The sequence below is a fragment of the Anguilla rostrata genome, chromosome 8 (genome assembly GCF_018555375.3).
Source record: "Anguilla rostrata isolate EN2019 chromosome 8, ASM1855537v3, whole genome shotgun sequence".
In the NCBI taxonomy this organism is placed as follows: domain Eukaryota; kingdom Metazoa; phylum Chordata; class Actinopteri; order Anguilliformes; family Anguillidae; genus Anguilla; species Anguilla rostrata.
This window is the reverse complement of record NC_057940.1, coordinates 3,247,855-3,275,061: the sequence shown is the minus strand read 5'-3', so window position 1 is coordinate 3,275,061 and position 27,207 is coordinate 3,247,855. Positions and strand designations below refer to the sequence as shown.

The following is a 27,207-nucleotide window of genomic DNA, read 5'->3' as shown; positions in this document are numbered from 1 at the left end:
GTCTAACGTGATGTTGATATCTGCCTGTGTTTTATGTTACTGACACTGTTGAATTGAGCTTACCCACCATGCTGTACCAAAAGCAAATTCCACTGACCTTAGTCATCACATCATTAAAACTGATTGATTGATTGACTGACAATGCCTATCTTTACCTTTTAAAATTAGTTGCAGACTGGGGGCAAAATACAGTAGTTTTTCAGCATTCTACAGGCAAGTATGCTGCTTTGAGATGATCGTGGGAACAGGCACGTGGTTTGGGTGGAGACATACCGACTTGTCACCCCTGACATTTTCATATTAATTAGGCCCTATACTGGCTAGTATACTTAACGTTACGCCGGGCACCCACTGCACGCGTCGCGTAAACAGCACGGCGAAGCAGCACGGCGCGACGCGTAGCGTGTCTCCACTGGTTCCGTTTGTGTCGCGCAAAGGCTTGCTTAAAGCTCTATATTCCTAGTAGCTCTTGCAGTCTGCAGTGGGATTACATCGTGTATTTCACGTTTGTTCACGACTGTTGATTATGGGTTAAGTGAATACTTTGGTGAGAGACCCTTTTCAGTTTGTTCATTTGGTAATATTTCGTTAACTCGTAAATACGTGAGAAAGTAAACGCTTTCAAGAATTACCATAAACTTAAATCGCAACGTAGCCTGCATAACAATCAATCTCAAACTGTATTAATTTATTTGCTTGGTTAACAAGCGTGCCAATTTCATGAAGAATATGTAATGATCATAATAATAATAAATAATCCGTAATCAACCATTGGGAATTCCCGTGTTGTCTTGTCATTCACGTCAAAACATTTATAGGATCAGATCTAGTAAAATCAGCTAATCATGAAAAAGACAGTAACTGTTTAATCTTTGAGGGATATGAACACCACAACGCCATGAACACCGGAAGCTTTGAAGTACAAGTGCAATAAAGGCTTGCTTACAACTTCATTTATAAAATAGGTGCATTTTCATCGGCAAGACCACTAAAATAATTTTTTTAAAGCTCTGTGGATTATCTGATTTTTATTAACAAGCCCTTTTTGAAAGCACGGCGAACGAAGACATCGGATAAGTCAAATAGGCTGAGCAATGGTTGGTTAAAAACTACCTTCCAACACTCGAGCTAACAAACCGCTGCTCGGTGCATTCACTTCAATATGCTACGTCTTTCTGTGGTGTATTTTCAAATTTACCCCACCCCCTCCGCAAAATAAGACAGCGAAACTAAGTTTGCCTTTTCCCCAGGTTCCAGTTATTTATTTATTTATTTATTTATTTATTTATTTTTACAAAACGAAAAGGCTTGTATTTTTTTAGCTGCTTATAAAATATCTGGGAGGTAACTAGGGACACACCCCCAGTAATATAAGGATGAAATATAAATCAGAGCATGTATACCTAGCATTTTAGAGCATATTTCTGTGTATAAACAGGCCATCGTGACGCGCGACAAGCCGAAAAAATAGAACAGAAGCGAAAAACTACGCTTCAGTTCGCTTGTGTCGCGCGAGCTTCGCAGCCGGTTCGCGACGCGTTCGCTTCTGGTGGAGACGACGTCGCCCGCTGCCATTGTAATAACAGTACTTCAACTACGCTTCAGTTACGCGCGTAATACGCGCGTAGTGCGCTCGCGGTCGATACGCGTGCGGTGGGTGCCCGGCTTTACACTGCACAATACTCTGGTCAAGCAGGGTCTCTACCCCAAAGTTGAAATGAATGATTAATCATTAGCCTATAATCCGTATCTCTTCTACCTTATCCATAGGCTTCTCATTCGGCGTGTCCTTGTCCTTGTCCTTACCCCTCTCGTTATCATTTGGCTTCTCCTAATATCGGAATTTATCCACCCGCCAAAGTATTAAGTTGTAATTCACATTCCGGACCGCGAGGGGAAGCAATATGCAATAGGACGCGTATCCTGCCGGAAATACAAAGAAGAAGACAAGTAGCGCTCCAATCCTCCTGAGTAGTTGATTCCACAGTATGCAGTTCCACTTAGGCTGCTCTTAAAGTAATTCTGTGGATTATTCTTTTCCAGGTGGTTTCCAGGACCGCCAATTCGATGTCCCTGGCAGTCATCAGAACGAATTCGTTTCGATAAAAAATAGCTCTGGAATGATTTGCGTGCATTCATAGGCTACTTTCTTCACATCAGCAGGCTAACGTACACGTAGCCACAGCGATGGAAACTCTGAGCTACACAGAGATGAAAATGAAAGGTGCGCACGACTGTGTTTTTGTTAACGTAGAGCTAGACAAAAAGTAGCGAACAACGAGGTTCAGCGACAGATCCAGCATTCTTTTGTGTTTGCAATGTAACTTGCAGTAGTATCAGAAAAGTAGTGCAATTAATTGCCAAATGTTTTGTGTATTAGAAATATAACAAGCAACATTAAATGCTCGTTTGCTAATGTTTAAGTCCTAACTGAATGTACAAACACATTGCTTCTGATAGTAAAATTAGCGAAATTGTCGGATTTAGAATACGTGCATTCTGCGTTTAAGATTCCAATGACATCGCAACCTATGCGATTTTGCATCTTTTGCAGTTCGGGGGCCCATGTGCATAACAACACGCATTGGATCATTGTTAATCTGTTGCGATAAATCTAGTGGCCAGTTTAAACAAAGTCCAGTTCAGATGGACAGACCTACAGTGGCATAGAAGGACTACCTGGCTTCATCAGCGAAAGAACACGCATAAAGGGAAACGCGCTCGAAACAAGAACGGGACAATCAAGATACCAGCTGGAATACGACATCTTGAATGGCACTGTTAATACCAGCTGAATGTTTGTTCCCAGGGGAAGCTAAAACTGTGTAGCGAATGTCACACAAATTGGTAATAGATACAGAAGATACAGTGTGACTGTGTCAGGCTGTTGCACAGAAAAATAAGGTGACGATGATGATGTGATGTTGGCTTGTCAATACTGTCCAACACTGTCCCAAGCCAGTCTCAAACACCCATAGAGCTTCTGGTTCTCCTACATGACCTGTTTTATTTTTCCTGTTTCAAGTTGTGAGGAAAAAATAAAATTTGGAACGTATTTTTCAGTGCTCAGAGAATTAAAAGTGAAAGGTTTCAGTTCACTAACGATCACAGCTTTTCTTCTGCATAGATGTGTCCTTAGATGTGCACAGATGTGTCTGGCGAGTAATTTATTATCTCTCTTTTACTCTTGTTAGATCCCTCTCTCCCAGTTTCCGCCCTGTACCTGTTGGTTCCCCCGCTTCGACTCGTCTCCGCAGCCATGTTGCAGGTGGTGCTGCAGCAAGACGTGCTGCATTATGGGAAACTGGAGGAGTTTGTGTCCGTGGTGACCAAGGCGGTCCCGGACCTGCTGAGTGACAGCCAGTGGACCCAGCTCACTCTGGGGCTGCAGGAAAGGGTGAGAGATGGAGCATGAAAAGAAGAGAGGCAGAGGAGGAGGGGAAGGATAGAGGCAGAGAGGAGGGTAGGGAGAGAAGGAGGTGAGGGAGAGGGGCAGAGAGAAGGGGAGGGAGAGGGGGAGAGAGGAGGAGGGAGAAGGGAAGAGAACAGAGGAGAGGGGGAAAGAGGAGGGGAAGGAGAAGGGAAGAAAACAGGAGGGAGAGGGTAAGAGAGGAGGGGAAGGAGGAGAGAAGGGAGGAGGGGAGGTACAGGGGAAGAAAAGAGAAGACGAGGGGAGGGGTGGGGAGGGAGAAAGGCGGAAGGGAGGGCAAAGCAGGGGACGTGATAGAAATGGGTACTGCTTAAAATTATTGACACCTCAATCAAGCGTCTCTGTCTCTGTGACCTTGTGTCTCAATTGTGTGAGCCAAAATGGCCGATTGCGTCACATTTTGCATCCTCTACGGCTAAGCACACCTGTCACACAGTGTAGTGACTGTCTGTGAGCTGTACTCTATTTTCCATAATCACACTTTACATCCTGAATTCAGCGTTACACACACACACACACTATAACTATTTCTGCAGTCTTCCACTAATTCGAGCCTCTTTTGAACGTCTCGCTCTTTTAAATGCTCACAGGAGGGATCTCCGGTGGGGTTTGGCTCCAAAACTGACGCAGCTCTGCAAGCTGTGTTTTGGGAGTTGCTCTCCAGACTGGAGCAACTGCTGCCGGTACCAGACCTCAGACAGGTACCGACACCGAACCTCAGTACCCAGCTGAAGCACGGTAAAGTACAGAAAAGTGCTCACCTGTTTCTGAACCCGTTTCACTCCCTCAGACTGTGTCCTGGCTCAGTGCTGCCCCTTCTGTCCTGGAGGACTGTATGCAGTCCATTTCAAACTCACAGCAGTTGAAGACCGTTCTCAGGCACCACAGAAGCCTTGGATGCTTGAACAGAACTGGTAAGCTTGTAACAACAATAATAATATTTGTGTAATTCTCATTTGCACCATTAAACCATTTTATCTGTTGATTCTCTCTTGTGGCAGCACTTTCCTCCATGGATGAGTGTCCTCCAGTGTCCTCTATGTCCTGTCCTCATTTTGAAAGAGATTCCACCAAGCCGACTGACACCAGCAGGCAATCAGATTACATGTCTGACTTCAGAACATTTTTGAGCGCCACCACTTCAGAGATAAAGGCAGAATCTCTGGCGGACAGCGCATATTGCACAGGGCTGGAGCCAAGATCAAGTTTGAACAGATGTGAAGCCATGGAGAAGAGTGTGGAGAAGACTGGATGTTTGATGAGCCAGGAAGAGAACATACTAATCAACATGAAGCTGGAGGATGAGGACGATGGGGAGGGACAGAGTGTGAAATTGGAGAGGGTGGATGGTGCAAGAGATGAAGTGAGACTCAGGATGGAGGAAGAAGCAAAGAGGGATGAACAGGAGGAGGAGGACGTAACCCGGCAAGGCGTTCGGAAGAAGAATGAAGGAAAATCAGAAGGTAGGCACCAAGGCGGGAAGGGAGGAGCTATCTACTTTGGCTACTTCCTGCCTGTTAAAGGGTAAGCACCAGATATTATAAAAACATTAAATGCACCAACCAAGTGGAAGAAGTTGTCCTATTTTATGGTCCTACATTATCACAATGTTAAAAAACATAATTTTATTTAAATACAGGAAAGAAATAAGTCCGCACTCAATTGGCACGTCCAGTAATGAATCTGGGCAAGATAGATAAAAAGCAAATTTCCCAAAAAGTGCTGTGGTTGTTGGCTTTGGGAAGAATCCTTCAACTCTAATCACCTCTGGCTCGTACCTGAACGGCTGTATGTTGCGGTGTCAGAATCAGCGATAATGTCTTCTACAGACTCATCGGAGTCGGAGTCACCTGAGTCACTGATAATGAACTTTGATTCAGAAACAGATGCAGTTTTTCAGTACTGTCCATTTCTGTCATTGTTTCAACTTGTTTGTGTTCGCACATCACTGAAGTAATTTTCCGGTGTGGCTTTTCGGTGTGTGTTTCCAACAGGATTGATCAATTTCGTCAAATCCGAAGCCATACTATAACAACAATTTCAGCTAAATTTGGCCTGACATCTTTGGGGGATGCCCGTTATGTGGTGCTTACCCTTTGAAGGAGCCCAGAGTGCTAATTCGCGGACTTGAAATTGCAGATGATTCACTTCCTGTGTCTTTTTTTTAGGGAACCCTAGGGAAGTGGATCCTCGCCAGCACCCTGAGAAGGTTCACCCAGAGGAGTACAGCAGGGCTCTGAGTTCTGGAGGAAACGAAGCACGGAAGCCACTGCCAAATGCTCACAAGCACCCCGAACCCCCCAAAACACTCCCCACCCCAACAACGTCCCACACAGGCACTCAAGGGGCCCACGTGTGCTCCCAGTGTGGGAAAGGTTTCACTACGCCACACAACCTGACACGACACAAGCGAATTCATGAAGGGGAACGCCCTTACTGCTGCTCCCAGTGTGGGAAGAGTTTTTGTGAGTTGGCCGGCTTGAAAATACACCAGCGAACTCACACCGGCGAGCGCCCGTACAAATGCTCCCAGTGTGAGAAGAGTTTCAGTCAGTTGTCCGGCTTCAATATACACCAGCGAACTCACACAGGCGAGCGCCCGTACAAATGCTCCGACTGTGGGAGGAGTTTCAGTGGGTTATCCAGCTTGAAAGTACACCAGCAAACTCATACAGGGGAACGGCGTTACCGCTGCTCCCAGTGTGGAAAGACTTTCGTTCAGTTGGGTAACCTGACCATACACCAGCGAACTCACACAGGCGAGCGCCCGCACAAATGCCCTGATTGTGGGAAGAGTTTCACTGTGTTATCGAGCTTGAAAGTGCACCAGCGAACTCACACGGGGGAACGGCGTTACCGCTGCTCCCAGTGTGGGAAGAGGTTCACGCAGTTGGGTAGCCTGAAAACACACCAGCGAACTCACACTGGCGAGCGTCCGTACAAGTGCTCCCAGTGTGAGAAGAGTTTCAGTCGACTGAATGGCTTGAAAGTACACCAACGAATTCATACTGGCGAGCGCCCGTACAAATGCTCTCAGTGTGGGAAGACTTTCGTTCAGCTGAGTAACCTGAACATACACCAGCGAACTCACACAGGTGAGCGCCCCTACAAATGCTCCCAGTGCGGGAAGAGTTTCATTCAGTCGTCTGCTCTGACTACACACCAGCAGAGTCATACGGGGTTACCTGCGTACACTTGCTCCCAGTGTGGGAAGAGTTTCACTCGGTTATATAATCTGAAGATACACCAGCTCACGCACACGGGGGTACGCCCCGACCCCTGCTCCCAGTGCGGGAAGAGTTCCTCTCGATGGCACAAACTGAAGATGCACCAGCATTCTCACACGGAGGTATGCCCTGAGCGTGATCAGAGTCAGGCAACGGTTCCACTCAGTTAGTGTCTGAGTGGGGCTTTTACAATCTCCGATAAAACTCCTCCTTCCACGCTCTCTCTCTCATTATCACCAGACAGGAAGTGTGTACAAAGGCACGAGCAATCGAGCAAGTGCAATCGGCAACGAGCAAACCTGATCGCGTGCAGTCCAAAACGAAAGTTCTGACCGGAGCGAGGAGCCGGTTTTCGTAAACGTGGCGGGTCGGCACGAGCGGCCCCTCCGATCTCGCGCCAGAGTCGCCCGACTGACGCAGTTCGCTCTGGCAGAGCCGCAGGTATTCTCTGTATTCGCGTTGACATCCCAACAAAGATTGGGTAGCCAGCAACTGTGAGCTGGCGTTTCACTCGTTTCCTGAAAACGCTTGAATCGTGTATGATTGGCGCCGCTGAGATCGACGTATCTCGTCCTTGGGTAAAATCTTTGCTCGATTGCTGAAATCAAAGATGGCGGAGTGCACAAGCTAAAGCTACCCTCTCATTACTTTGAACTTTTGCCGTGTTTGTCGTCACTTGTTTTGATCACTGATGAGTTTCTCCAAAATGTTATAAAATTGCTATTGCCTCATTTATGTTTCTGTCAGGTGATAATTAGCTTAATAGGCCATTCACTGGCTGTGTGTCAGGTGGCAAAAATGCTGCCTTTGAAGGCAGTATTCCAAGGTGGGAGGGCCTCGAGGCACATCTTATTCGACAGTTGGCAAAAAATGATGCCTGCTATGGTTTTGAAGGCGGCATTGGATGTATCCGTCGCCGGGTAGGATATCCCATAGGTCTTTGCAGTTACCTCAGGCTTCTTTGTTCTGTTAAAATAATGGCGGCTGAAAAAACACTGGCGGAGTTTGTTTACAAGTGCGAGTATACACTGAACTCAATTTCATTGTAGATGTATTTTTAAAAAATCTAATCTTAAACTATTTAATACACTGGAATAATAATTAATTACACATACAGTAATGTGTTTAAGCCTTGAAGAGCTTGAACTAGCCACCTAACTTGCTTGTAATCATGCATCGTAATTGCGTGACTTTTTTGTGACTGCTTTCATCCTGCTTTCAAAATGCGTCCCAAACTCATTGCCTTTTGAGGTTCATTTTCTGTTAGCGCATTATCTTTGAAGGGAGCTCACTTCTAAGGATGTAGGCAACGAGGCAGCTGCCTTCACTTTGAGAGGCGCCCACTGTTTACTAAGCGCAAGAAAACAATTTCGGCCTTGTTGAGAACTGTTCGTACGTCTGTGAATATTTATGGAAAAATAAATGCTCACATTGAGGACATTGTCAGTTGCAAAGGTTTATTTTCCCAAGATGTGAAGAAATGAACACAAAATAACAAAATGAATGGGTTATTTATTTCATTGGAGAGGCTTTATTATGACATCAGCAAACCTACGATTCCATTATTAGCTTTATCGCTAAAGTACTACAACTTTCAACTTTATTGTCCTGAAGGAAATTTGGTTTGCCGCAAGGACGACAGCACGCAACATAGGAAACATCACATAAAATAAGTACAGAAGATACAAAATTAAAATCAAGAGACAAGCAAGACTGAAAGGAGTCACTCCTACCTGGCTCGATATGCAGTGCTACGTATATTTGAAATGCAAGGATGTTCAAGCTAAAAAGAACCCATCCATCATTATTTAAGCTTGTTCATTATTTTCATGGCAGCTGCAACAAACCTACACTTACCTATGTCATCGGCCCCTGCATGAACCATGACTACTGGATCCCTCCCTGCTCTGGCCAGGAGCTTGTCGGCACGCTCCGGGAGATCTCCCACCTCGGCACCAGGTGGGCAACACGTCCTGAGGGAGTCCCTGTCACGCACACGGACTAAGCTGTCTAAGCGAGTCCTCCACTATCACCAACTTCCTTTTCCTGAAGCATGTGACTCATCGGCCCTCCCAAACTCGGGCTCAAGGGCCAGATTACTGCGAGGGCCTGGAATCATTTGGACGCCACAACCTCTGGAGATGCCGCCCCTGTGTGGTATACGCACCCTTTTCTGCGCTTGTCCCCTGCTGCCCACCCAACTCTCTCTCTCTCTCTCTCTCCCTGCCTGCTCTGGAGTCTTCCCCCCTTCCCAGCTGTGGCCAGCACACCGGTTCTTTAACCACTTAACTGTGGTTGGCCCTGTAACCAAGTGCTGACTTGAGTCAAAGGAATCTCTAATTGAGTAGCTTACGAGATCCAGACAAGAGAAGATGCACCATAGCTGCTCTCAATGATCAATTAACTGCAAGTCTACCAAGACACTGATCAGCAGCTGATCCACATCACCCTATAACCCTATAAGTGCGGAGTCGAAGGAATCTCTGATTGAGCAACTTACAAGATCTAGAAGAAATAATTGAATTGGGGGAAAAAAACATGCACTTAAGGACACAAGCAAACACCATAGTGTTACAGTATATTCTAAATGCCAGTAAAGTACTGCCAATGCATCTATCCTCCATGAGAGGGCAGTAGAATGCAAGAAATAAATTCTCAGAACCATGAAACCATTTATGCAATCTAATCTACATTTGGGGGAAAGATGTATGATTCTGTAAGACTCGGTAACTTGGTGAACATAAGCCCAGTCTTCAGGTCAGAACCAGCAATGGATTTGGCAGTGGAGATGGGGTGAAGTCACTGCATTCTCTTAACAGGAAACAAAGTTAAAGGTGAAAAATGTTCGCTTGCGGCGGTACAGTAGTTGGACTCGATCACCCATTACATTACAGGCATTTAGCCGATGCTCTTATCCAGAGCAACTGACACAACTTTTACGCAGCATTTACACTGCATCCATTTATACAGCTGAATATGTACTGAAGCAATTATCTTGCTCAAGGGGTACAACAGCGGTGTCCCACGCCCCACCAGGGAATCAAACTGGTGACCTTTCGGATACATCACCTGCTCCTTACTCGCTATGCTACACTGCCACCCCATTGTAGACGTTCTCGTGCCGGCAGTGAAAGTTTAATTTGCAACACAGCTGGCAAGACTCCTCGAGATCTTGGTCATGCCAGATCTATGGTTCCAACAGCCTCTTTGGCGTTGCTTAACCAGTAATTACTGAGCTGCTATAAGATGTGTGTGGCACATATTACGTGCTGAAGTGTTTAGATCGGAAGTGTTGGCTTCTCATTTTGAATATCGGAACAGCCCTAGTGTTTGTCAAAAAATGCTGTACTGAATTCAACAAACTTGCCAACTTGCAAACAGCATGGTGATAATTATGAATTCATGGCATATTATAGAGGAATGTCAGCATTTTTGTCAAAATTTAAATAGATACATTAATGAATAAATAAAGGCACGGATTGGACGGATCAGTCCCTGAAGACAAAGTCGGGGTCGCTGTGACCTTCTGATGGTGGTTCAGTCTGGCATGGCAGTCTTTTAAATTTTAAAATGGGATTGAGACAATGGGACAGAGTGCACGAGAAGCAAGTTTGGCCCAGAGAGGTCCTCAACTTCTGTGAGCATTTCAAAGAGAACCTAACGTGCCTGTCTAGAGGCGAGAGGGTGGGGCTCTTGAGATTTAGCCATTTGGTTGATGGGTTACATTACACTACATGACAGGCATTTAGCAGACGCTCTTATCCAGAGCGACTTGGTACAGCTTCTCCCTGATTTGGGGAGTTTGCCCAAATCAGGCTCGAGTTGCGACGTTCACCGCGGCCGCTGCCGTAGAGTCTGGGCTTTCAACGCGGACTCGCCTGTGCGCTCCTCCGCAACGTGTCATGTGGTCTCTGTCATGTGATCTGCGGCTTCCTATCACATCACACCGCAGTTCCCTAGTCGGGCCTCACACACACGTGAGCGGGAGCAGTTTATGCGCAGCTCGAATCTACACAATTTGTGTGTATTGCCTTTTATTTATTTATTTATTTATTTATTTATTTTTGCACATATTAACCAAACCTGGGTCAAATGCGTATTTGTTTTGGATTAAAATACTTTTCTGTGCTCTGTTGATCTTGCCTGGTGTAATTGAGCCTGCCAATATGATCAGAAGGTGGGGTTTGCACCTTTTGAGAGTAATTTCATTGGTTCCAATAGACCAGACAAGATCAGTAAAGCGTAGAAAAGTATTTGAATCCAAAAAAATCCGTATTGGACCAAGGTGTGATATTAACATACATTGTGCTGGAACAGTTGGAGCCGATTTGCACACTATAATTTATACATCCTGATGAGTCTGTGTAGGAATAAAACTTTCTTTCTACACAACTTGTGTGGTCTGATAGTGCATAATGTGTTAACTTTGCACATCTTTGTGTTAATCCATTTGACACAATTCCTGTGCAAACATCATTGACACACACTGAGTATGTTAAAATCTGTCCCAGAACGCACACAGTCATGTGTAAGAATTTGACACGGTTTGTGTCATTTTTAACACATCCTTTCTAAGACTGTGGAGATGCCTGCCGCAATATCTGCTCAACTGAGGGAGGGGGAGGTTATTTTTTTTCTGGAGCTTGCCCTTTGTCTCTGATATAGAGAGCATCTAGCACTGTAACAAGCTTGAACCTGAACACCCCTGGGCCTCCCCCCTCTACTACATGACCAGGTCAAGCTATTCCACACATTGAGACATCTCCGTCTGAGGAAATACTTCCTGGTATTCGTGTGGAATCTGCCTTTTGCTAAAATTCACCTTTGTGACAGTTTCCCTGCGAAAAGGCTGTACAAATAAAATAGAATTTAATTGACGTGAGTGTTGGGTCTGTAATTGTGCTTGTTGTGCTACGTTTCTGACAGAGTGCAGAGGCTGAGATCTCCTTAGCAAAAGTTGCACTAAAGCTTTTATTTCTCTATTCAACTCCAGAAATTGTATTTTGTGTTCATTATAAAAAATTTTTTTTTTTTTTTTTTTTTTACTATGCAATGAAAGTCAAATAAGCTAATGAATGCGTGGACTTGACTTATTTGTTCATATCACAAATTGCCAATTTATCCGGTTTGTATTAAAATAAAACAATGATATTTCATTTTAAATGTCCCCAGCAGATGTCTCCTCGTTTTTCTTAGACATTAAATTATGATGATTGCCTACCAGCGCATCACACGCGCGCTGCATTACTTAAGATTCAATTTAATTGAACATTTGAATTCCGTTAACATCTGAACTGCAACTAACGAATTAATTTGATTCAGCGGGTTGAGACGGGGGGCGGGTTAGTCCTCTAACTGGAGTCTGGTATTTTATAGTTTTAGTTTCTGTAATCATCTATAAGCATAAAGAACGAAGAGAGAGACAGCAAGAGAGAGAGAGAGAGTTGATGTTAAAATATGTTATTTATGTGTTGCAAAGGGAGCTTTTTAGCACAGGCTGTTGAAAGTAAATGTGTTGTCCTTAACTAGACATTAAGGCGTGTTAAAAAATGACACGTTATGTGTTGTTTTTTGCCACATGTTTTGAGAGTAAGCTTGCTTGGGATGCATTGGTTTTCTCATTGACACATCTCGTGGCTTATCATTTACGGATATATTTATTTGGTATAGCCTACAGCACCCTAAACGTGGGATGGGATTGTCATTTGTAAAAAGTCGTTTTGGCTGAGCGTATGGATTTACGCCGTGTTTATCGTTCTCCCCCGCAGGCTCAGCGCGGCCAGTGCGACCGTGGCTAGTCAGGAACGTAGTTTATTTAGCAGGGGGTAACACGCCCTGCGACTCGTGGCTTCTCCCCTCGCTCTCGTGAGCAGCTTCCCGCCGGCCCGTGACTCCCCCCGTGAGTCATCACGGCAGCGTATCCTGTGACAGATCACGGAGCGCTTCGCGCAGCCCGTAAATCACGCAGCGCTTAAATCACGCGGCTCGCCAGAGCGCCTCGCCGTTTATCTCCCCACTTAGCGTCCGCCAGCCGGAGACGTTGGAAAAGCACCACGGAATTAAAGCGTCGTTGCCGTCGAGACGCTCGACGCGGTTAAAGGTGTAAAACGGTTTCTGATAGATGCGGCTCTCTTGGCTAAAGCGTCCACGTGCGTTACTCCTGTAAGTTTAACAATGGGTATACTGACAGGGAAAGGATGCCGCAAAAAAAGCCTGCTGACAGTGCGATCCTCCACAGGACTGGAGTTTGAGAACCACGAATGAGTCAACGATGACTAACAGACCTGTAATGTGTAACTCTCCTATAATTGCACCCATTGCTGTGCAGGGCACTCGTTAGGTGGGGATAGCATATGCTATACCGCTTTCTTTAAAACCACAGGGAAGGGAAGAAATCTCAATGACAACACATGTGTAGCCATGCTAATTCATCACCGTGTCTTCGAAATGTAACGTATGATTTAAGTTGACCTGGTCAGTGGTCACATGTCTAAGGGGACGTACCGTATTTTGACATGAAAATAGTAATTGAAGGAAGTAATGAGTTCCTCGCTCTGTTGCTCCTTTTGTTTGAGGCTAATGGCTGGCAAGGTTGTGTGCCACTCCATTCGCTGAATGTCTGTTGGATTCTGGTGTTATTAAGTGATCATATTGCCACTGTCTGTCGCATATGGATTTTTTGTGTTAGTTCATCTAAGTTCATAGATCAATTTTTTTTTTTAAAGACAGAGGTTTCTATGGTTTTTTCCCCCACCACATCCGTTTTTCTAGTCCTCCTGGGGAAGGTGGTGGATATACTCTGTGGTACGAAGCTCTTAGTCAGCTGTATGCGAACACAGTGCTGACCATCCACTGCTCGGTAATGTCTGCTAAATGCTTAAATGTACAGTGGTGTGAAAATATTTGGCCTCTTCCTGGATATTTGTCACGCTGAATGGTTTCAGGCCTTCAGAAAAAGATGTAATATGGGTCAAAGGGAAACTGAGTAAACATAAAGCACATTTCATTCATTTAATGAAAAAAGTTATCAGACACCAAAAACGCCCCATGTGAAAAAGCAGTTGCCCCCCATTAGTTACTCAAACAACTAAATAAACAAATTAATTTTTACGCAAACAATGACTGCTAAAATGTTTAATCATAAATTCTGGCCAGTGCTGGGGTGGGCCCAGAACTCATTCTCCATATAAGGGTTCATTGTTCAGAAAGCATCTCTGAGTCAGAGTCCTGGTTCAGAATCAGCTGTGCCCTGTCCATACAGTATATCCTAACCTTACCTATTATAGCTATAAAACACTGAACTGATCCAGAATCAGCTGTGCCGTGTCCATACAGTATATCCTAACCTTACCTATTATAACTATAAAACACTGAACTGATCCAGAATCAGCTAGCTGTGTCCGTGCAGTATATCCTAACCTTACCTATTATAACTATAAAACACTAAACTGATCCAGAATCAGCTGTGCCCTGTCTGTACAGTATATCCTAACCTTACCTATTATAGCTATAAAATGCTAAACTGATCCAGAATCAGCTGTGCCCTGTCCGTACAGTATATCCTAACCTTACCTATTATAGCTATAAAACACTGAACTGATCCAGAATCAGCTGTGCCGTGTCCATACAGTATATCCTAACCTTACCTATTATAGCTATAAAACACTAAACTGATCCAGAATCAGCTGTGCCCTGTCTGTACAGTATATCCTAACCTTACCTATTATAGCTATAAAATGCAAAACGGATCCAGAATCAGCTGTGCCCTGTCTGTACAGTATATCCTAACCTTACCTATTATAGCTATAAAATACTAAACTGATCCAGAATCAGCAGTGCCCTGACTGTACAGTATATCCTAACCTTACCTATTATAGCTATAAAACACTAAACTGATCCAGAATCAGCAGTGCCCTGTCTGTACAGTATATCCTAACCTCACCTGTTATAGCTTTAAAACGCTAAACTGATCCAGTGTGCTCTGGATGTGCGGATCGCCCTTTATCTTATAGATCCACGGTGTCAGGGTACTGTTTACCAGCCAGTCTGGGGAGCATCTGGGGGGGTGGAGTAATCTGCCCCCCCCCCCACCGCCCCCCATCCCTGACCAGAATCTTCCACTGAGGCTCGAACAAGAAGCGCCTGGTTTGTTTACGCTTCTCGCAGCTCCTGCGAATCTCTGAGGTGGAGATAACTTCGTGCACATGTACGTTTTGGGGGCGCGTCTGGAGGAGCAGCCTATAGCCGTACTGGACCAGCACCGGGCCCAGACACCCCGCCGCACTGCTACTCCTTTTTTATTTATTCTTCTTCCAACGTCGGTTTCTTTCGAATCCTGCGTCCATGAGTTCTGTGTCGTGTTAGACCATCTTCTGTCTTTCTATTAAACTCATAAAAGAATTTCCTATGAAATTTTAAAATATAAACGCTCAGTTTGGGTTTTTTGGTGTTCCCTACCTGCTGGGCATGCTCTGCCAAACGACTATCATCATCCACAGAGAGCAAAATAAGAGCATTACGCTACAGGAACCACAAGAACCGTTACGCACGTGCTTGACTATCGTAACCGTGCTGGCTGTCGGATCGATTCAAGGCGGGTTTACGCGTATAACCTACAGGGACATTTTCCCGCTCGACGTGACAGCTGTCGGTCTGAGTCACATGACACACGTTGCAGAAATAAAGTAGGAGCTGAGAAATAAAGTTTGTTAGGTTCACGGTCGCCGTTGACGACATGTTGACTTTATTATTCTCCCAAAGCTACTGTGTCCTACTTGAGCTCACCCCCAGCCTGACGTATCATATGACTGCCACTGCTTCTAGTGCCTTCTGTTTCTTATTTCTTCTTCTTCTTTTCTTTCTTTCTTCTTCTTCTACTATTTTTTCTTCTTCACATGACTGCTTGGTGGTGTCCCATGTTGATCTCATTAGGGCACAAGCGGCTCTAATATATTTTTTTCCACTAATATCAGACTTCATATCCTGCTACTTGCATGCATGCAGCAGCAGCTGTAGCTTCACTCTAGCCTGACCGTTTTTGCTGACTAAGCTTTAGATTTGGTACATTTCCGTCTTCATCCCAAGTGACATTGTGTAGTTTTTGTCTGACTAATTCCACGTTCCCAGGTCTCCACGGCTAATTGCAGCAGGGAAAAGAGGTTGACCGTGATGCATGTACTGTACCAGCTTACAGCTACAACCCAGTGATCTGGCTGATATTTCATTTATTTCTTTAAGTGCAAGTAACTGTCAAAATATGTAATATTTCCCCATCATTTACTGTACACGCGGTCATGGTTTCGCGGTTTTATTGCTGGAGCAGCGAAAATTATTACAGCAATAGCACGTGCGCGCTCTGATGGAATATTGATTAACGGTTTTTTTGTGACACATGACACGACATACATGAAAAATGTCATGCAGTTTAAATCATGTTGTTTCTTAAAACTATGTTTACCCCACAAAAATCAATACGATTATGGTAGTGTAGTATTACCTAATGAACTTATTGAGGACATAGAGCCACCAAATTAACAAAAAACTGTGTTTTTACTTTCCCTCTTTCATTTCAAATGTTGAAATTCCTGTTACGTAATATCTAAAAAAAGAAAACGCTTTTAAAATTGTGTATTTTTTTCACGCACTAGGGGGCACTGTTTTACAAGAGTTTATTATTTACAGTAACAGTATCTTTTTATACGTTTTTGCTTCCATTTAACCTATTAATCAAAGCAGTTTAATGACAAGGACCACACTTTCTACTGACAGTATGCCTCTGGATTATACAAACAGTATTTTATTTCCATAAGCAGGTGGGGTATGCTCAGATATGTCATAATTAATAAACAGAAGAATTAAGAAATATTCATTTGGATCATAATGTAACCAGTACCATTACAAAAATACTCCCAGTGGTTAGGACTAATGAGACCAAATGCACTGTACATACATACATACATACATACATACATACATGCATGCATATTATTTTTTTTACTATGTTTGGATAATCTAAGAGCTAATCTTGGGGGCGTGTGTGTGCGTTTGTGTGAGTGTGTGTGTGTGTGTGTGTGCGTGTATACGTGCGTGTGAGTGTGTGTGCTTGAGTGTGCAAGTGTGTGTGTGAGTGTGCATTGTATGTTTGTAAGTGTGGGTGTGAATGTGTGTGTGTGCATTGTGTGTTGATAAGAGAGTGTGTGTGTGTGTGTGTTTGTGCGTGCGTGTGTGTGAGATGTTGATTTCATATGCAGCAGTGGGCAGGCACCCGCAGAATTGTGCCGTGCCTCATATTTTGAAAGAACGCGCTTTGTCAGGGCTTACAGCAGACCTATTTTTATACAGTCTATGCAACAGACACTGTGCGTGGCCGTGTGCTGATGAATCGGTGTACTGTACAGAACGCGCATCAGTACCACCAACCACATCGCATCACAGCGAGTGAGCAGTGCTAATACAGAGGGGTCTTTGCTGCTCGCTGAAGATGTAGCACTTCCTGTTTAACACAGAAAAGGCAAACAGCACGTCGGCAAGCAGGGTGCAAACTGCCGTTTGTGAAAAAAATAAATATATAAATAAATAGATAAATAGAGTTCAGTCAACACCTGTGGTGTACTAATTGTACTCTCAGAAATATTTCATTTGCTGATGTTGTTAATGTGGTGTGCGGCTATTCGTAAATTATTTAAAGGTCCTCAGTGTTTCAATCAAGTTAATAGTACAGCAAATGTCAGTAATGCACTAAAATGGAACGAAGACTATTTGAGTGGAAGCTGAAATGACACGCAGTTGTTTTTTTGCACGCAGTCATTCTAAAGAGTGTAGCACACAGGACACAGTGATACATTACTACTCAACAGTTTTTTGCCCCCACGGCGTGCAGGAACTGCCGCCGTGGGCTATGCGTGGCAAATGGTGGTCACTCACTCACTCACTCACTCACGGACGACCTGAGAGGGACGTTTGGTGGGACGCATGCGCAGGTGGTGCTTCGTTTAGTAGGATGCATGCGCAGGTGCATCTCCCAAAATCATCACTGTGAGCGGCACAAGATTTTTGGCTGGACCGCAACAGCAGGGCCATCCCTACAAACGTGAATGTCTGTGAGTGACTGACTCACTGAGTGATGAAGTTACACCATTGGTCGGGCGAGTTATGAAGTTACACCATTGGTCGGCCGGATCACGTGTGTTAGGTCCAGCCATATAGTAGGTTTTAACCTGGTCTTGTTAAGCACAGCTTTATCGCCTAACGTTACTTTAGCTAACCCTAACATGTTAGCGTTTCGCCTACTTTAGTTAACCTAGTTAGCGCGTACCACCGATACAGACGTATGGACACACGGAGGACAACAAATCACGTTACAGAGGTGAGGACATGCCATAGCTAACTAGCTATATCGTTAGCCAAGTTTTACTCATGACACTTTGTACAGGTGCGCCGTGGTTTCTGGACGGTTTCTTGCTTGTTTTTTTAAACGAACTAGCCTGAGGAACGCATTAGTATGGCAGCTATACCCTCTGAATTTTAAAGTGGAGGGTGCTTCCGTAAAAATTCGCCGCGTGTGGGTCTGAGGTGCTGTCACCGTTAAGTCTTTTTTCTGTTTAAAATACCAACCTAATGATGAACGTGGCTCCGCCCGCAGCTCGACAACCGTCAAACCGGTCCAGTTCCCCCTCCGGAATTCTGAGAGCGCTAGCGGTTTAAAGGAAGGGCGATCCAGCGGGATCACAGCAACCGAGTAGCCCTAGCCTGCGCTAACCCCCTGCTGTGGAGGAATGTTACTACGAGCCGACGGACCCATGAGGTAAATAAGGAAGTCCCGCGAAACAAACTTCCTATAAACTTCCTCCAAAAAAAAAACAACAGCTTTATTTCTAACTTTGTTCTTGTTAGGTTTGTTAACTGCCGTGCTGCCACGCGCTGGAGTAGGAGTATCTGCCGTGTGTGCTCCAAAATATTTTTTACACTTTAAAAAAAAATTCAGTGCTAATGTCTAAGGGAGGGATTTAATTCATGCCGTCCAGGGATCAAAAACACACGAAATGGCTCTCTAACCTAATATTTATCACTAAGTTCCCATTTTGCTTAAGTTACTCTCTATTGAGTAGGCTATTGCTTTTTTTCAAACCTCTGACAAAATGCATGAAATTGTAACATTTATTTGTTGGAGAAATGTACAATTAGTAGCCTACAGCAGTGGTAGCAGAAGCAGTAGTAGTAGTAGCAGTAGATGTATTAGTCATGGCAGTAGTAGTTGCTGTTGTTGTTACTGTAGCCGTAGCATGTATTGTAGCTACAATAACAACGACAGCAACTACTACTGCCATGACTACTACATCTACATCTACATCTACTGCTACTACTACTACTGCTTCTGCTACTACTGCTGTTACTACTACTAGTACTATTACTACTACTGCTACTCTGACTACGAACATGTCTGATAGTGCTTATGTTTGCACTTTTATTTTCATGATTCTCCACCCGGCCACATGTCCAGCTCATTAAATTCACTTTTGAAACCACTTCACACACACTCACACACACATACACACACACACACACACACTCACACACACACACACACGCACACACGTTGGCCTTTGCAGTGCACTGAAGCTGTTTGCTCTGAATATATTTGTGTAAATACATCTTAAAAAAAAAACAACTTAGAGGATACTGCACTCAAACACTTGGAAGATCTGCACCGTTCCACCACTATGCAGCACTCAAATTCAGCATGAAATTGAATCTTTGACATTCTCCACATCGTGTGAGAGCAACACTGTACATGTGATATTGGATACGATCAGAGTGCAGTTCCTATGAGATTGCAGTGTAGCGCTCAACACGCCATTTCTGCGAGTGTTAATGGTTCCTTCAGATGCCGGTCTCCAAATGATCTGGTGAAACGGCATTAATTGTCCGGCTAGACAGACAGCACGTATTGAACGCAAAAACAATTAACACTGCTAGTTACATTTCAGGCCCTGAGGGTAAAATAAATAAATTGTGTTTCAGCCAAGCAGTTGTGCGCAATGCAAGCAGATCAAGAGTAGACCAGGAATGTTATTAGCTGCTATTAGTATAGGCTCTCCACTGTACTGTTATAAACTCATCAATCTAATATACCTTGTAGTGGCACTTTGTGTTAACTGTGATGAAAACCATTACACGGACCTTGGATCAAAATGACAGGGGGAACGGTCTGCTCTGTATCACGTAATATCTCATAACAGATTTAATATTGTACGGCACCGAGACCAGCGTGTGTATCCTTGCTAAATCTGCCCTCTGATGTTAAATTAATGATGTTCATTAAAGCTGTAGCAGATATCGGGTATTAAAACATACACAGCTTTTATTGCAATTCTCCGCACTACATGTAAACAGTGTATTATCACAAAACACTGCCAAACTTGCTCTTGCTTATTAATTCTGAAGTAAAACACATTCTAATTCCCCCAGCTATTCAATAACAAAATCAACATACATTAGGAAGCGTCTTTATTAGTTTTTGTACTGCTGTAAATAGGATCTGCCTGTTTCACCCAAGCAGAAAATTATTCGATTTATGTATGTGTATTAATCTGTTTATTTGTTTTTTGCATAACACAGGTTTTCCCTGGAAAGCATATTAATGACCCAAGAGGAATTCCTGGTTAAAAGCAAAACAAATAAATCATAAAAACACCCTCAAAAAAAGAAAAAAAAAAGGAATATGCACACAGACATGAACTAGCAATAACAAAGAGCAGCACAATGACAGAATTGCATTTGAAAGCCGTGCATTTCAGATTCACTTTCCAACAAAACAGTGATCAAAGCCCACAATGCATCACTATCTACAGTTTCAACGTCCTCTCCCTACAGTTTATAGAATGGTACATGTTGTATTTGAAGGAGCCTTTTTTCTCATTTTTCCCAGTTTCTGAGTTCTCTTGTCAGCCCACATTTGTGTTTTGCATTCTGCTGAAATGAAATACGTGTATCTGTCTCAACTTGAATCACGTGAGCAAATAGCATGGACTAACATGGCACCATACAACCACTGCTGCACTGATTTTGGTCCCTGTGAGCCCCCACCCTAAGCTGTACATGGGTGGGTCTGATCTTGGTCCCTGTGAGGCCCAGCCTGAGTTGGTCCCTGGATGTGCCTGATTGCGATCCTTGTAAGCCCCCACCCTGAGCTGTCCATGAATGAGCCTGATTTTGATCCCTGTGAGCCCCCACCCTGAGCTGTCCATGAACGTGCCCGATTTTGATCCCTGTGAGGCCCCACCCTGAGCTGTCCATGAATGAGCTCGATTTTGATCCCTGTGAGGCCCCACCCTGGGCTGTCCATGGATGGGCCTGATTTTGGTCCCTGTGAGCTCCCACCCTGAGCTTTCCCTGGGTATGCCTGATTTTGGTCCCTGTGAGCCCCCAGCCATGATGGGCACCCCCCTGCTGAGTCTGTTCCCTGCAGAGGTTTCCTCCTATTTTCCGCCAGGGTGTTTTATTCACAGCCGCTGTTGTCCTTGGCCTCCTTCTGCGTGAATCTGAGCCGTTTTTGAGTTGTTTATTTGCTTTAAACACGTATTAAAAATACCTTCCTGTCTGTTTGGACTATACAATCATGTTTGTAAGCCAGAGCTGAAAGATTGAGTGTTTCAGTTCGAGAGAGTAATCAATTGTGCGTACAGCCAGTAAAACGTGCCGTCAAGATGTCTAATCTTCCCCCTCCTTATTGAGCTCCTCATTGATTAGATGAGTAGGAAATGAAAAGCAAACAGGAAATAAATATGTTTCATATGTTAAAGCACGAGTGGATGAATCTCGCAACAGTTCACAAATACATGGGAAAGCGTATAAATTCTTGTCCATTTCAGATATTGAAATATATAAATATTTTTAAGCATCAATATTTGATTGTACTACAGGGTAAAACAAGATTACTGTTTGGCAGCACATTCTCCGTGGAACACATTGCTGTTTTACAGTAAAATACAGCACATTCTCCGTGGAATACGTTGCTTTTTTGCAGTAAAATACCGCACATTCTCTGTGGAACACATCACGTTTTTTCAAGGAAAATACAGCACATTCTCCGTGGAACACATTACAGTTTTACAGTAAAATACAGCACATTCTCCGTGGAACACATTGCTGTTTTACAGTAAAATACAGCACATTCTCCGTGGAACACATTGCTGTTTTACAGTAAAATACAGCACATTCTCCGTGGAACACATAGCTTTTTTATGGTAAAATACAGCACATTCTCCATGGAACACATTGCTATTTTAGCAGTAAAATACAGCACATTCTCCATGGAACACATTGCTTTTCTACAGTAAAATACAGCACATTCTCCATGGAACACATTGCTTTTTTACAGTAAAGTACAGCACATTCTCCATGGAACACATTGTTTTTTTTTACAGTAAAATACAGCACATTCTCTGTGGAACACATTACCTTTTTACAGTAAAATACAGCACATTCTCCATGGAACACATTGCTTTTCTACAGTAAAATACAGCACATTCTCTGTGGAACACATTGTTTTTTTTACAGTAAAATACAGCATATTCTCTGTGGAACACATTACCTTTTTACAGTAAAATACAGCACATTCTCTGTGGAACACATTGTTTTTTTTACAGTAAAATACAGCACATTTTCCCTGGAACACATTGCTTTTTTTTTTTTTTACAGTAAAATACAGCACATTTTCCCTGGAACACATAGCTTTTTTTTTTTTTTACAGTAAAAAGCCGCGTTTCCACCGCAGGAACTATACCCCGGATCTAGGAACTTTTTGAGGAACTCAGTGCGTTTCCACCCCAGGAACTAAGGTCTAAATTTAGTTCTGGGCGCTTTGTTTTACCCCCTAAAACGTTCCTGCTCGGGGGGTAGTACTTTCCGAAAGTACAGGAACCTTTTGGGTGGAGCTTGCAGCGCTGAACATTTCTGATTGGTCGAGTACTCGCAGCATTTGTGTTGTATTTATTTTCCGCCATTACCCGCCATGTTTGAAAATATGCAGCGGCAAACCAATTTATTTTCATAATAACTTCAAATCAAACTTGTATGTTATGCGGCGCAGTAGCCTAGTTTTGGTTATAGCCTGCCAACGTCTTGGAATTATAACGTGTGCTCTTCTGTTCTTTTCTTGCTTTAGTATTCGTTTTATAAAATGCTAAGCATTCGTGGTGAGACAGCATATTACGTAGGCTACCAAAACATTCAAACAGATTAATTCGGTTGCTGAATATTTTCTTCCGGATTTTCTTTGTTAGCCCGTTGTAATTGACTCAAAACGTTTGATACAGCTATGTGAGGTATGTGGTAGTTCTGCGTTCTGCGTAATTAACATTGGTGATACAGTACAAGCAAACTGGAAATCACCTTCCGCACTTTTTGTTTGGGTAAAATAACAGGTTAATTCTAGTAATCTTCCCTTTAGCTTTTTCAGACTGCCGTAATTTTACTCAATTTTACTGCCATTTTTCAATTCCACGAAAAGACCAGGAAGACTATGGACTAATTTATGGTGCCTGGTTCGCATCTGGAGGGCACACTTCGCTGCTCGGCTAGCAGTAACTTCGAAGGAAAACAAACGGTGGCTGTACCACTACTAATTTACATTTTCACGCAAGTCCGAGTTTTCGTTCTATTCTTGTTATTTTGCGATTAGCCTATATGGAATTGACAACGAGAAAGTAATCAAACAGCAAATTGTTTACAACGTGTGCATGTTTTCTGCTGTTGTTGCCAGTTATACATATAAATGTGAATGCATTCTGTCGCTTCGGATGTCAAGACATGAAAGCGAATGTTCGCATAAAAATATAATGAATGTGTTTGAGAGGATATATGAAAATCAATAAATACAAAAGTAACCATATATAGTCATTGTTGGTAACCCGTTGTATATAAGTGGAATAAACCCCTCCGGGCTGTCCCGGTTATTAGAAAATAATGTAGGCTACTTCGGTGGTAGTATGGGGTTACAGAAGAAATCATATGACAGATGGACCGACGACAACGTCGCTTTTTCGTAGGTCAGTGGGCTAATTTGCCTAATCTTCGCGGTACTTTAGACCCCGGTGGAAACGCAGACAACCATTGGCTGAAGGAACCTTTTAGTACCTGGTAAAGTAGTTCCTGGGACTGAAAGTTCAGGGTAATTTTGGTGGAAACGCGGCTAAATACAGTATGTTGCTTTGTTACAGAGAGCATGTGCTTCCCACCTGCTGGGATAATAAGGGGTGGGGGGGGGGGGTGAGGCGGAGGGGGTGGGGTGGTAACACTGCTGTGGTCATGCCCCTGGTGGAATCGGGGAGATATGATTAATTCTGAGTTTAGAACCAATACCTGCTGCCGGAGGTCCTGGGGAGTTGTGATTCACTGTGCAAATACTGGGTGGGGAACGTCATAAATTTGCTGCTGCTGGACACTGGAGTTGTGAGGGAGTGTTAAAATATGTGCCTTTCTTTTGTTTTCCTTTCCTTTTGTTCACCATTTTCAGATGTAATTTTTTTCTTGAAGTTTAAAGTTGTTACCCACAGTCACTAAAAGCATTGTTTATACAAATACACACATGCACAACCACACACACACACATGCACGTGTACGCACACGTGCACACACACACATGAGCAAGCCCATATATTTATAATGATTACGTATCCCTTTATAAATGGGATAGAATAAAATGTAAAACATTTGCACGCCTATACATTTCCGGGCCGCAATGTCCTCTATTGAATCAGAAGCAAAAATAATAATAATGAAAAAAATAAATAAATAAAGAAGAGAACTGAACCATACTGAAAATGGTTCCAGGTTTGCTGTAGCTGAGTCCTATTCTGCTGTCCTGGTGCCAGACAGCTGGTTTGCATGAATAAAATGGGAACAACAATAAAAGAATAATAAATGTACACCATTGGTCAAATATATTTGATCACATTATATTCAATAGGTTAACTGTGCCGTCATAGCAACATACTACCTGAACCTTCCTCAACCTTACTTGACAGAGTGTCTTGGGCATCCTTTGTAGTAAATCATCTCTCTCTCTCTCTCTCTCTCTCTCTCTTTCTCATGCCCTCATTTTTATTTTTATAACTCAGCTTTCTACATCTGAACTCAACTGTGTACTGTGCAAGGGCCTGGTGCATGTCCATGTTTGTGTAGGTTGAGTCCGTCTCTCAGAATTCCACACGCCTGCTTTTAGGCATTTTTTGCAGACCCGGGTTTGGAATGGAATGTACGAATGAACGCTCACTCAATTTGTCAATCTGGCAGGAAGAGGAGAGCTAAGAGTAGAACATGCTTTGAGCGCCCTTCTGGACTATGCACAGGCGAGGGAGAGCATGAAAGAGAGAGAGAGAGCGAGGGACTGAGGGACTGAGAGAGAGAGAGAGAGAGCGAGAGACTGAGAGACTGGGGGAGTTAGAGAGCGAGAGACTGAAGGACTGAGAGAGATAGAGAGTGAGAGACTGAGAGAGAGAGAGAGAGCGAGGGACTGAGAGAGAGAGAGACAGAGAGACTGAGAGAGATAGAGACTGAGAGAGATAGCGAGCGAGAGACTGAGAGAGAGAAAGCGAGGGACTGAGGGACTGAAAGATAGCGAGAGACTGAGGGACTGAGAGAGAGAGACTGAGAGAGAGAGAGTGAGAGACTGAGAGAGATAGCGAGCGAGAGGGGAGCGAGAGAGAGACTGAGAGAGATAGCGAGCGAGAGGGGACTGAGGGACTGAGGGACTGAGAGAGATAGAGACTGAGAGAGGGAGAGACTGAGAGAGATAGCGAGGGAGAGGGGAGCGAGGGAGAGGGGGGCGAGGGAGAGGGGAGCGAGGGAGAGGGGAGTGAGGGACTGAGAGAGATAGAGACAGAGAGAGAGAGACTGAGAGAGATAGCGAGCGAGAGGGGAGAGGGGAGCGAGGGAGGAGCTTCCCTCTGTGAGCGCTGTGCGGCGGTGTGTTTCTCGTGAATATCTTTCACAACAGCAGCTCAATTGTGCACAAGCTTCAGAGGAATGTGAGGACTTCAGATGCAAACCAAAGTGCTGGACAAAATGTCCTCTTCCCCACTTTATTTATTTATTTATTTATTTATTTACTCACTCACTTACTTACTCATTTTCCTTTCAGATGTCGAGTGGAATGTGGCCGTGTTTAAAAACTGCGGTTCTCAGCAGTCGGATATTTCGGTCCTGGGAACGGGTAAATTTAGGCTGCAGTGGAGCGGGCAGCTCGCACTGCACAACTGGGGAACGGAGGACTGTAATTAGGAGTGGAACTCGTGTGTTTTTTTTTTGACTCTGAGGAAGACGTCGTAGGGCCGTTGTAAAAACGTCCGTCCCTCCCTGTTCATTGGAACTGTGTCTTTTTGGCCCTGAGCAAAGTGTGCTCCTGTGTTCCTTATCTTGGGCCAGTCCCCGTGAATGGGTCCCGGTATGGGTTTTTTTTTAATTCTAGAAATGGAACTATAATGCCAGCCCAAATATGGAAACAGTGTTTAGGGTCATGGAGGGGTCTTGGGTCAAAAAAATGAGAATGTCAACATTGCATAACACCTTATATGCCATTTACATGAGTATGTGTGTGTGTATGTGTGCGTGTGCGTGTGTGAGTGTGTGTGAGTACGCGTGTGTGTGTGTGTGTGTGCATGTATGAGTGTGTGTGTGAATGTATGTGTGTGTGTGAGTGTGTATGTGTGTGCACGTGTGTGTGTGCATGTGCATGCATGTGTGTGTGTGATTCATTTGAAATTTTAAATAATAAACCTAGGGAAAGTGCTTGGTTGGACTTGCCGGGACTTGTTTATAGTTTATAGATGTCCGGTTCCCCCACCCAGCCCTGTCCCCAGCGATTCTGACCGTTGGACATAAGACGAGAAATAAATAAGAAACAAACTCCCAGAACAGTTGTTTGCAATAAACGAGTAAATACCAGGCTCATCCACAGGCCTGGCTTTAATTAACACAGGAAAGGTGCCTCACTTCCTCTGTCTTTGTTGTCTGACCACATCCTGTTGTAAAACAGTGTGGTGAGCAATTTAGCCAATCAGCTGCTCCGATTTAGCCAGTCAGTTTATACCTACTAAAGCAAGAAAAAAAGTTTTTTTTTTTTTGTCTGCAAATGCTGAGTCATTTTGAATGTGTGTCCTTTGACAAATTTGCCGCTAAAAGGACAATCACAATGGACGTATTCCCGATGATGAAATTCTCATCGTTCCCCTATCTTTGCTATCCTTAGTCGTAGGCCAATTTGAGCTATATTATTTCAACCCCGGCTTGCTCAGTTCCAGGTGGAACCTGACGTTAAGCGGGGGAACTTAAACTGTCTGCAGGAACGGCCGCTTTTCAAACGGAGCGTCACGTCAGCAGTTCGCTGGCTTGCGTGTATGATCCTGTGAATGGACTGGTAAATGGACTGCATTTATATAGCGCTTTTATCCAAAGCGCTTTACAATTGATGCCTCTCATTCGCCAGAGCAGTTAGGGGTTAGGGGTTAGGTGTCTTGCTCAAGGACACTTCGACATGCCCAGGGCGGGGTT

General features: G+C 43.9%; 1 protein-coding gene across 4 annotated transcripts; it reads left to right on the top strand.

Annotated features, from left to right (window-relative positions):
* Window positions 1-1,929: 1,929 nt before the first annotated feature.
* LOC135260540 (zinc finger protein 664-like) lies at window positions 1,930-11,824 on the top strand. 4 transcript variants are annotated; one of them, XM_064345832.1, is made up of 7 exons: window positions 1,930-2,224; window positions 3,195-3,397; window positions 4,021-4,131; window positions 4,221-4,344; window positions 4,432-4,784; window positions 4,833-4,893; window positions 5,599-11,824. In XM_064345832.1, exons 1-7 carry the CDS (start codon window positions 2,188-2,190, stop codon window positions 6,825-6,827), a joined length of 2,118 nt encoding a protein of 705 aa, XP_064201902.1. In that variant the 5' UTR covers window positions 1,930-2,187; the 3' UTR covers window positions 6,828-11,824. The 4 variants fall into 4 exon arrangements, with proteins under 4 accessions (XP_064201902.1, XP_064201903.1, XP_064201901.1 ...); XM_064345833.1 differs by adding an exon at window positions 2,555-2,904 and having other exon boundaries at window positions 4,432-4,893; XM_064345831.1 differs by having other exon boundaries at window positions 4,432-4,893.
* Window positions 11,825-27,207: the final 15,383 nt, after the last annotated feature.